The sequence below is a fragment of the Andrena cerasifolii genome, chromosome 1 (assembly GCF_050908995.1).
Source record: "Andrena cerasifolii isolate SP2316 chromosome 1, iyAndCera1_principal, whole genome shotgun sequence".
NCBI classification, from domain to species: Eukaryota; Metazoa; Arthropoda; class Insecta; order Hymenoptera; family Andrenidae; genus Andrena; species Andrena cerasifolii.
The window spans coordinates 32,640,729-32,652,803 of record NC_135118.1 but is presented as its reverse complement, the minus strand read 5'-3'; the positions used below and the strand labels follow the sequence as shown (position 1 = coordinate 32,652,803).

General features: G+C 45.4%; 1 protein-coding gene across 5 annotated transcripts in view; it reads left to right on the top strand.

Annotated features, from left to right (window-relative positions):
* Window positions 1-552: 552 nt before the first annotated feature.
* Window positions 553-12,075, top strand: part of Nahoda (DOMON-like domain-containing protein nahoda) — a 28,340-nt gene continuing 16,817 nt past the window's right edge. For 3 of the 5 annotated variants that reach the window (XM_076826701.1, XM_076826693.1, XM_076826682.1), the window contains exons 1-2: window positions 555-1,105; window positions 7,956-8,322. In XM_076826701.1, coding sequence (XP_076682816.1) covers window positions 8,151-8,322 — 172 coding nt within the window. In that variant the 5' untranslated portion in view covers window positions 555-1,105; window positions 7,956-8,150. Of the gene's footprint in view, window positions 1,106-7,955; window positions 8,323-12,075 lie in introns of all 5 variants that reach the window. The other 2 variants (XR_013087089.1, XM_076826713.1) reach the window with 2 other exon arrangements.

The following is a 12,075-nucleotide window of genomic DNA, read 5'->3' as shown; positions in this document are numbered from 1 at the left end:
TTTATTCTTAAGCAAATGCTTAAGCATTCGGCATCCATTATTAGCTACTAGGTTAGTAGAGGATGCCGCATGCTTAAGCATTTGCTTAGGAATAATTAGCGACTATGAATACTGGCCTATGGGGATATCAAATCAATCGGATTCGCATTCCGTCCGCTAACCATCTTCTCACCAACGCGCAGTATAGTACCACCTAACAGAGATACAGCGCGGTCATAAAAGCTGCGAAAGTCCCCAAGTTTACAGTTTTGGTTCTCGAGATAAGAGGTCTGGAAACTTTACCTCCACCCAAAAATATCAAACCTCAGGTTCCGAAACCTCAAAGCCGCGAACTTAGGGTCTCTCCTATCTCTTACGACTTCGCTCTATCCTTTCCACGTAGGTACTATCCACGCATCTCGGTGCGCATGCGAAAATCCGAGGCAAATCGGTGACCCGAATGTCGCGCGAGCTACCTGTCAGAGGGAGCCAGAGCCGCGAGAAGACGTCGAGAATCCTGTGGGGGCACGAGGAGGGGAAACGATCGCCAGGTATTCAGGCGAGCGAGTACCTCGAGCCTTAAGAAAGCCAGGCGATAGGAGCGTGGGGGCAACCGTGAGGGGCGAGCGCGGTAGCGTAAAGTGAGTTTTCGCTGGCGGCTGCTTTGCAATGCCAGGCAGTCGAGGTGAGTCGAGCCGAGTCGAGCGAAGCCGAGGCCTCAGTCAGTCTCTTGGACGTGGCCCAGTCGCATCCTTCTCGCCGGCGGACCCTCGCGTCGCGCGATCGCCACCTGTCGAAACCGATTAATCCCTTCCGAAGTTTCCACGGCCGTCCGCCGTCACCGGGAGGCAGCCGCGTCTCCATATCCTTCGCGCCGAGGGATCGTCGATCCAGTGAGTCACCCGCGGTTCATCGGTCGATCGCCGTTTTCTTCCTCCTCCGCCGCGAGAAATCGCGCTCCAGCCAAGTGACTCTGTTTTCTCCGACTAGCGATGACGTCGCCGGGCAGATCGTGCATCGGTTGAGACCACGTCCACCCACCGTGCAGTGATTTCTATTTACTTGCTTGTGTGTGCATCCGCGAGACGGGGGATCAGCTGGAAGCTCGGAGGACCGTATTCAACAGGTAGGTGGACTCCTGTAGTAAGACAGTAAAGTATAGCCGTGCCGTGGCTCGTGGGCGGAGGTTCCAGAGGCGTTTGTTCTTGGCTGCGACTTGAATTGTGGTGTTTGCGTGCCGTTGCACCACTGTTTACGATAAGCTAGCTGCTCTCCAAGGACGATTAGGAGTCTGGCGACGGGGTCGAGGTTACGTGCGTGCGCGATCGTTTAAGAAAATCGAAAGTGCATGGGCGGAGGTGGGGACATTCTCGCGGGAAGATTGAACGGCGACGGAGGAGCGAATAAATCGATGTTAAACGAGCAGCCAATTCGATCGATTTAATAACGGCTCGAGCGAGCGTCGCTGGTGTCTCGTTTAACCGATCACGACGAAGGACGTTTTGTTTTTTATCAGATGCGCGAGCTTCCTGCATCCACCGCCGCCGCGTCACACTTATATTATTCCTCCCCGGTATCGCCAGGTAATATCGTGTGTGGCGTAATAGCTCATTACACGTAGAACGCTGGGTGAGAGGAAACTTAATGATACCGACGTCATCGGCGTTCCACGCCTCTTCGTTTTTCTTAATTACAACCCGAGATATTGCACTTCTCCTGTGCCTCTATTATTCAGCGTTGTTAGTTTGCGTTCGCGTATCCTCCTACGTCCTAATTATGTCTTTTTATCCTCGGTGTGACCAGATTTACGAAACCTCTGTTTGGGTCAGCCCGTACAGTGGAACGTAGTTCCTCCGCCACGCCAAGGAATGGTAAATATGAAACCCAAGTATTGTTATATAAACGTCTTCTTCTGCTTTCTGATGATGAAACGTGTACATTCTATTGTGCAGCATTTTATTGACTAATCATTTATACGCACTGGTGTATCCGATTGTACGTTAGGTGTTAGGTACTTATTCATTGGAGACTGCGCTGGACAGTGGTGCTCAAATGAAAATTTAAGACTCATATTTTCACACATCTGCAAGTCCCAATGAAAAATTAAATTTTCCCTCGGGATATAATTCTTTCTTATTTCTGCTACCCTTTCACAATCTCAACTTTCATTTCGATACTACTCGATACCTATATATTTCTTTATATTAGGGTGTATATTACTCAGGTAAATTTTCCTTCCGTTTCTAAAATACATTCAACTGATTTCCCAGCTATCTGCATTACGTTTGCTCGAGAAAAGTCGTTCTCTCCGCGGTCGTTGCGTCCCTTTCACGGTGTTTGTTTATTCCGCTTCATCGCGTCGTTGCTATCGCGCGGCCGTAATGCCGCCGGATCGCGTAATATCCTCCCCAAGTGAAAACGCAACGAGGCAGTGAGAACGAAACGAAAACTGAATGAAACTAGCGGCCGCTTCGGCTCAGGCCAGGCTTCTGCTCGTTTTCCACGACACGTCGGAGAGCGGCGGCGCTCTAACGTTGCGAATTCCCGTTTCAATCGCATCAATGAGAACGATCAGTCGTTCTGCGCGACGTGTTTATGAACGCCATGCTCTTTCCCCCTCCCCCTCTAGAAATCAAAGGAAACGTCCCCTTCTTCTGCTACACTTTTGCCATTGTCTCTCGGCCGACCCATTTCAACGTTCTCTCCTGTACACTTATATGGATATCAAGAATATGGCTTTGTTTGGTGTCAATTTATTTGTCTTCTTCACAACTCCTTCCTTTTTGGTTAGTGGAGTCATTAAGAGAGGCGACGTGACAACTCCTTGCCTTTCTTGGAATGTTAATCTATATTGTTTCGCATAAACAAGAAACGGAGGAATCCATTTCTGGGCCACTAATTATCCCGTTGGTTATTTCTTCTGTGTTTGTTATTCGATTCGTTCCAATCGTCGCATGATGGGTCCCACGGCTTGGCTGAAGCAGAAAGAAAGGCGTCGATGCGTGGACGCGCAGAAGGTAAACAGAAGGAGTTCGAGAAAGTTATGTTGGTCGAAACCTGTTACCGACATTCCAATATCATTGTTCCTGGGAACATCAGACTTCTCGAGGACACGAACTGCTTTACCCACTGAGAAAATTGACAGAAATTACATTGAATTCTTAATTCACGCAGAAGGATGGCGTTTACCTTCATTTATCCTTCTCTCGTGTCAGTTCCAATCGAACGCAACTGAAACCAGTCAACATCTCTCCTGTCCCGATGCCGAAACGATTTTCCAAAGCGGATCGCCTGCGAGCGTAGAAGCAGAAACGTTTCTTAGGATCACGCGTGAGATCGATCAGGGTGGCATTCAGAGCGCGAATAATACGTAAACGAGCAAGAACGTGGCCGTTCGGTAAGGACAACGACATCGGTGTTCACTGGAATGTCAACTCGTTTTCCACGAGCCGTCGAAGGCGGATCGTTTTCCCTACGCGCCCAGCCTATACCTCCTCGCCTCCCACTTAATTCTTCGACTCTTACCTCACCTTCTCTTCCACCGCGCGCCGTTCGTTACTCGAGTCGAAACTTCCACGCGGGCGAGCCTTTCGTTCATCGACACCCGATAGAAATCGCCGTGCCATCGGCTGGAATGTCAATTAACTAACCCCACTCCACGCGACGACGATTGTTTCCGTTGTCTTTTCCATCACTTTTATCCAGCAACTCGATGCAGGTACGTGGTGACGCTTAGGCTGGCGTCGACGTGTTCTCACGCCGAGGAATATCTTCATTGCGCACGGCTCTTGGCGAATTTGCGCGGCGATATTTTCTGGAAAGCGGCAAAAGTATTGTTTGGGAGCTTCCGAATGTTTGCTTTGGAAATAAATTTAATTTTGCAACCCTTCAGGAAGTATCTGCTAATGAAAATTTAAATTTTTATATTATCTATTATATCACCTAATTTTTATATTTTTCTATTCGATCTTCATAACAGTATTCTCAGTAGATTACCAGAATTTTCCTAATGCAGATGAGTTCAAACTCCAAAGCTGTAGGAATATTTTTAATTAGATGAAATTAAATTCAATAAGTTTTGAAATCATTTTAATCAGAAAATCCTTGTCGGTTGATTCGTACCCTCGTGAAGGTTAAATAGAAAATGCAGAAGCTCAAACTTTTATCCGTGTCAGCTTATATTCAAAGCGTAGAGCGAGCTGGAGAAATCTTTCTCCTCGAAAGAGACTTCCACGATTACGAAAAATCGCGAACGGTGGGTCCGCGTCGCGATTAGCATCTGCGAGGATCCAGCCAGGACCGTTGGCTTCTCGGAATCGCGTCGAAAAGCGTAGAAAGCGACTTTCTGCGATGAGATAATGTCTATTTCCGACTATCGCTGGCATTCCTGAATTCAGAATCGGGAATTAGACAGGGGCACGGCGTTTCCCATCGAGTTATAGATCGCGACCGTTTCTTCCACCGTTTACACGCGCGTGCACGTAACATAAAGATCCGACGTGCGTCGAAGTAGTTCGCGGGCGAGTGGGAAGAGCGCGTTGCTGGAGATATCTAGTGACCCTCCGGGTAATGATCAGAAAATGTGTCCACCATTTTGTCCTATAGCAGAAGTCACAGATCAGCGGGCACATTTTAAAAGAATACTGCCCTCCTTAGTTAAAAAATCACACGCTTCAGTATTAAATGAATTTTGCTGCTGATCCCAGTTTTCGCTCAATGTTGTGGAATCCAATTGGTAGATCTTATTTACTTGCTCTCCCTATTTCCGGTTTAGGAGAGCAATGGCGTCGACCAATAGAAAACGCGGACACATTTTCCGATCACTACCTAGAGGATCACTCGAGATATCGACGGGGGCGGGGACGTATCGAGATATTCCGCAGAATGTCAGGTTTCCACGGGGACGAGAAAAAAATAACCCTATGCGCTGCATCTGGATATCCTCTCTCTTTTGCTCCTCGGCGAGCTCCCTCTCTCAATTGCCTCTTGCACTCCTCTCTGCGAGTGTGCTGTGCCTCCTGGGTAGGTAGGGGCTGCGTACTTCGCCGATGAGGCCAGGCTGAGGCCATTCTGAGGCCGCGCTGAGATTCCGCAGAAGGAGATCCGCTCCAGGGTGTCGCAACGCGCGTAAAAATATGCGTCTGTGTCGCAACCGTCCGCGAACATATACAATATTCATCTTCGTGGAGATGCGTAAGACTGATGGCTTGTGAGAATTTTCCTCGGCTTCGTAATTGCAGTTTCGACTTTGACCCTTTATTATAATACGCGCATGAGATTCTTCGCCTTTATCGGTATACAGTAGTGGTCAAAAGAAAATTTAAACTGTGAACGCTAATAGAAATATACCACTGATACCAATTTAATTAGTAAAGTCAGTATATTATTATTATTCGCTTTGTTATGCAAATATGCAAAGTTATGTTTTATATTGTTTTTTGCTTCCATTTGCTGCACACTGAGCTCCCTAATTTAAATTTCACGATGAGCCACTTCAGAGTTACATTTAACTCATTTTTTTTTAAATGCCTGCAAAAATAATAAACATTGTGGTTTATCGTTTAGATAATAAATAATTCAATCATTATTTCTAGTGATTGATTCACTTCTTAGAGGTCTCCAAGGACCAGGATGAGAACTCCCGCCCCCATTTCCGCTTCCCACAATTCCCCCCAGCGTTTCAAAGCTTTTTTTCTCCGCAGTCTCTTCTAATTTCCACGTCTCGGATCCCGTTCGTATTCTTCCGTTCCTTCGTTTTCGTCTGTCACGCCTTCTGCGTTCCCCGAGCAACGCTGCGATTCAATTTTTCCACCAATGGGCGGGCGCTTCTCCGGCAGTCATCATCCTCCTCCAGTTTCGTGTACCGCGCTCGACAGCCTACCGTAATTGTTCCTACCGCCGCCTTATCTCGATGTGCACGCGTCCTTCGTGTCTTAGCAATTCTCACGGCGGAGCTGTTCGAATTTCAAGCTTCCCTCTCCTCCCCGTGCCTCTGTACAGTTTCTTCGAAAACCTAACAACAACAACACAGTACACCCCTTTCTGTTTATTCCTATCTTCGGAACGCAAGCTTTTTTTGTATTTGTATTTTTGTTTTCCTGTTAAACAGGATGGACGTTTCAAATCAAAGCCTATCTCGCGCTTTATTATTTATTGCCCAACGAACTACTTACTCTCTTTCTCTTTACACCTTTTTTTCCTTCTCTTTCCACCTTTTTTCCTTCTCTTTCTTTATAATAGTTGCCTTCTTATATCTTTTATCCTTCCCTCTCTCCTTCGTGTCCCAGCAGCAGCGGCGCAACGGGAGAAAGGTGCGTTGTGTGTGTGTGGTTGTTTTCGGTCACCCATCTTTCCCCAGTACCCACCCCGTGATGTTTATACTTCGGTGATCTAACGAGAACCTGTGTCTCCATCACGGCTACGGCCGCTGGTACGCAAGCTTTTAAAAATGCCACTTCAAGTCGCTCCTTTCCGAGCGATCGCTGCTGCCGAGAATATTTCGCTTAAACGCCTCGAGCGAAAATTCAGGGACTCTTGCGCTATACTTTTAACTTGGAGGTTTGTGCATCCTTCTTTTCAAGCTTGTGCGTCCTTATCTGGAGGTTCATGCATCCTTATTTGGAGGTTCATGCATCCTCGCCTCGATATTCGTGCAGCCTCGTCCCGAGGACAGGAAGCAACAGCGACACGGAAGTAGCGCGCGCACAGACGAGTTTACGGCCGTCCTTCCGACGCCGAGGACCGTTACTCTTCCACGTTGACTGATCGATAGAATATGCGCGGTTGTCTACGGGCCGCAGGTACTTTAAAAAAGGAAAGTTCAAGTCCAGGAAATTATATACACGTTCCACCTGGCGCACTGCAATCTGGAATACCACTCGACGGCCGTTAATTCTTGTTATTGTTGCGCCTTTTTTTTCGGCTGGCTTCGTATCAAAGGTTAACACATTCCTGCGGCTCGGCGAATGGGCAAGAAACGAATGTTTTGCGACTAGCCCCATCGGAACGGGAAGAATTTATGCATCCAGTTTCGAAACACGTGGTATTTTATACAAACGTAATCCACTATTTGTGAATTTTTCAAATCTGCCTGCCTAGGGCTTTCCTTTGTTTACGTGCCTAGCCAGTGGCGCACCCAGACGGTGGGTCAAGGTGGCCTTGGCACCCTCCGAAGAAGGGGCTTTGTAAAAGAAAAGGAACCTGGATTTTAATGATTAAATAAATTTTTTATAATTACCTAATATTTTATTGAGTTTGCATTAAAAATATTTTTACCCGTTCAACTTGGCTCCCCCAAGGTTAAGTCTTGAGTGCGCCAATGTGTTTCAGTCGTGCCTGCGGGAAGTGAATTTTCTCAGATTCTTTACAGTTTTTTTAGCGCATAATGGCGGGACTTGGTGACCTTCTACGACAAGCTAATTTTGCACCGACTGTAATTGATGTTTACTTAAGTCTATTCCTCACTTTTAATTAACCTCGTCGCGTCAGTTGTGCAATAACTATTCGCCATCGTTAATGAAAGTTTGAAGCTAATTACAGTGGTCACAAACTAGCACTCAACCAGACCGAACAACTCGACTTTAACCTTTCTACGTCGCGGTTGGTTAACAAATTCCTAAAAAATTCCACAGAAATGTGTCGAATATTCTACAAACGTTCCGAAAAAGACGAACAACGTGTATTCGCGATAGCTGCCAATTTATTCCGAATTATAAATACGCGATGTGTAATAATTTATGCAACCTTAGCCAATCGAGTTATCACGGAACAAGTTTGCGTCAACGTCAAAAACTGGTTTTCGCTGACATTCTCGCGAGGGCTTAAACTTTCAATATCATTCGTTTCTAGATCTTCCGTGGTGAAAACTTTTTTTTTATACAAGAAAGCGAAAGCGAACCAGGAATATTTTTGTCCTTCGATAAGCCGCGCATTGTTTCGAGCGCAACAGGCGAGTCCCTAAGAATTCCTCGTTGCAGATTGGCCTCGCCGAGGCGGAAGGAGTTAATCAACGAAGGGGTGCCCATGCCGAGCGTCAGGAAAAGCCAGCAGGAGGGTCTCAGGCGCGCGAGAGGAAAATTCACAGAGGGAGCGGGCACGAGGAGTTGAAGGAATCGAAGCAGCGAGCGTGGGCAGCCTGGAGGATCGTACGAGCCGCGTTCCACGGCTGAATAATGTCACTGAGAACGTGTCCCACGATGCTGGTGGGCCTGGTCCTGATGGTGCTAGCGATTTCCTACAGGGAAGTGCAAGGGCACGTCGCCTTGACTTTTCCTCGCGCAAGAAAGTACGATTTGGATTTTCTGGACACCGCTAGGACACCTGGGCCCTGCGGAATGCCTCGTGGTAAGTGTTGCCATTTTAATTTGTGAGTTTGTTGCGGTGGAAATTGAATTTCATGTGCTTTGAACTCGAGGTACATTTAAGGGAGGTGAGTAAAACATAGGTGAGTTTTATGATTTTTTCTAGAAAAAAGTATACGATGTATGGGTCTAAAACTTTTTGCACTTTATTCTGCTACAAATGTAGAGTATAAAACAATTTTTTTAATTCATTTCTACCCACCCCTGCCTCTGATATGCTTTGCGGGCTGTAGCGTTGTAAAACAAAAAATGGCGTGCAGTATCGCCACGGTAACTTTAGACAGGATCATCCAAAAGCAATTACCAAAGATATTCCTTAATTACACATGTGTGGTTATCGCGCTACCCTCGGACAGTGTCGAGAAACAACTTGGCGATGATTGCCAAATGTTTAAACGATAGGGTTCCTGAAACATAAGTTCTTTTGCACAAAAATGTTTCGTAAAAAAAATTGAGTGTATGAAACTTCGCAATAGAGTGTAGCGCAGAAGCCAGTGTAATTACGAGTAGAATCCTGCTTGAATTTTTAGATTCGGTCAAGAATTGCATTTTTTATCGTGGCGATAGTGCGTGAAAAGTTGTTTCGAGAAAAACGTGCTTAAAGTTTGACGCTGAGCACGTTCGGCTAGTGACGGGGACTTACCCGTGAGCGCCCTATTTTCCATGCGTTTATGCGATTAAAACAAAAATCGAATCTTTTTTTAGATCAATAACTGTCTTATTAATTAAAAGAAGAATCACATTTCTGTCTATTATACCTGCGTCACAATTCATCTTCAAAAAACACTTATTTTTAAGGCCGTCGAAACTGTTGATCCCCCTGAACTGCCTATAAAATCTGTACCGTTAGGAGTTTCGGTCCAAAATTTTAACTGGACATTTTTGAGACGTTGTTGAATGAAAATACGTAAAAAAAAATTTTTTCGATTTTTTGCCCGTTGGATGCCCTTAAAATAGTCTTTTAATAATCGTGGTAATTAACCTGAGTAGCTCAGAATGTGATATACTGTGTTGTTTATCTTTATTGGAGGCATTGATTGCAAGCAAACCTTGGCCTCTTTAGTGGTAGACTATTAGCAGTCCATATTAGTACATTATTAGTGGTGTATAGATTTCAAGGCCATTAGTAGCTGGCAAAAAGGAACAGCTTTATGGGTATTTTATTACGTCCGTGATGTCAAATACTACAGTGATACTGCCCTCTAATCTGGACCACTATGCTAATAGTAATAGTACATTAGCAGGCTTTATGGTTTAAGAAATGATCGCTCTATCTGATATATCTCTTAAGAGCCTACCATAGTTTATTATGCAGAGTAGCGCCATCCACTTTGCTCATTTCGTTTTAAACCTCCCATCCCAGTGGTCCTTATGCTACTCTATACATATCTGAATACTTTAATCAGCCGCTATTCAGATTTAATCTAACACTTGTGCGTCCTAATTTCAAGAATTTGTCCTCCTTGCAAACCCCATAAGTGTCCTCCTGGGCTCTGTTATTAAACTCTCATATTTGGTGTCTTCTACGCTTGGAAGCCTCCTAAGTCTAAATTCACGAAATCAATAAACAACTCTATTATAATATCTGATGATAAATACGCTAAACATGCTATAAACTATTCCTCCAACAACTCCGCTAAAACTGAGTCACCACAAAAGAAGAGCCACGAGTTGGCGACAACACCGCCTCTCCCCAAACTAGATAGATAGATAGATAGATAGATAGATAGATATACTGTTTATGTGGATTTAACTTTCGCTGATACCATAGTACCTCCCCAAACCAAACAAACCCGTCCGTCTGCAAACGGTCCGAGAAAAAACGTATACCTATCCCACGTTTCCCCCCCGAGCGCGCAGAAAGATCGAGCGAGTGAAACTTGATACGGTCGCATCGCTGGCGTGTCTCTGCGCGGGAAAAAAAGGAAACAGCGAATCCCGTTCGATAGTGTTACCGACGGAGCAGGTTGCCCGGATGCTGGTTGCGCCCCGTCACACGATCCACGCGCGGAACGCGCACCGGAAGCTCCCGCTACCCGTGGAATTTTCGCGGTCGCGTCTCCCGAGGATGGCGTCGTTAGTCGATCGCCAGGAGCATTGAGAAACGGAGCGGCTGGGAAGAGGGGGCCAGAGGGGCTCTATGGGAAAACGACATTAACGCGAAGACACGGGGCCCTCGACGGGTGGGGATAGCCCCGCTAGTCTGATTCGAAGCGACTTTCACCGGCTCGAGCGCGAGGAGAACTCGAACCTCGGCTCGCTGCCCGGCCATTACCTTCCACGTCTTTCCACCACTCTGCCGGCCGCCGTGCTAGACGCACACTTTTTCCGACGCTCTTGCGCGGAATATGTGAACTTCGAATGCATTCAGGCGCGCAATGTTGTTGGCTTTATTTATTATTGTTGGTACCGTAGTCGATTGAACGCTGCTTGGTTTGTGTACTTACAAATGAGTAGCGAACAATCGAAGGGGTACCGTGTGAACGACCACCGGGGGGGGAAGGACGATAAGTTCATGTTTGTTGATTTTCTGAGCTTCGTGCCATCTGGTGGGTAAAAGGGAGTACTTTCGTATGACATAGTTGAAGAGGGGAACAACCTTTCGAGTGCGGAGATATAAGCTTTTTAAAATAAGTGCACAGAGAAGTAAGATGACAAGTCTAAGCGTACAGGGGAATAATTTGACAAGTTCACGAAAATGTTAAAATTAAATATTCAGTTATTCGAGGAACAATATTTCTCCGCGCTTGGAGGTTGAAACGTCTGACGTAAGTCGTGTGCGGAGCTCCTCCGGCATCATTTGTTCGCGGTGCTCGCTGAACGCCCATCGGCGTTTCCCGTTGCAACTGTGTGCACTGACTGAACGTATTAGGTGTATTACAAAGGGGACATTGCTGGAGGAAGGGAAGATAGTTAGAAGTAGTGAGACTTGTATAATATAGAGCAGTTTTGGTATTAGTATTGAAATGCGAGTCAATGTGTTAGATTCGAAGATAATGGTTTGAGATCTTGAATATAATGTTTCATACTGGAATAACAAAGTTTATTTTAAGAGCATGGGCGTCCGGAGGGAGTGGAAAAGGGGCAGCTGCCCCCCTGGATTTTGAGAAAAAATCGCTCATTTTTCAAAATTGATCTTTATTAAATTTATACTAAACAAGGGAATATTTTTAAATTTCAGTTTTAAATTTTTAATTAAATTGGCACTACAAAATGGATTTAAAAAAGCAAGAGGGGTATATTTTTCTTTACCGTCATCCCAAAGTTGACTCCGCCCTCTGGAAAAAAGTCTCCGGACGCCCTAGTTTAGGAGTAATTATGAGTTAAAGAATTCTTTACTTTTTATTCTTTATTTATACTTAACAATCTTATGCAAGATTAAATCTGCTGCTATAGGCAGTGGTTTTGTATATTTCTCAGTATACATCATTAAAATCTAGAGTACCTTGAACCACTGAATTCCGCCCAGAGTAAGAAGCAAAAACAATTCCTTTATTAACAGAAAAAAAGTTTCTACCACGAAATGTACAATTCATTGGGCAAAAAACTTAATTGCTTCATCCCAGAAGAGAAAAGCATCGACCACGATGACTTTCAGTTACGTACCTACCCGAATACCTCTAATCTCCCAGCGCGTAGATGCTGGAACCTATTAACCAACCACTTCTTAATTTCCTCATTCTCCATAATCTCGCCATATATCACGTACGAATTACTACTAAACCCTCAACGTCCG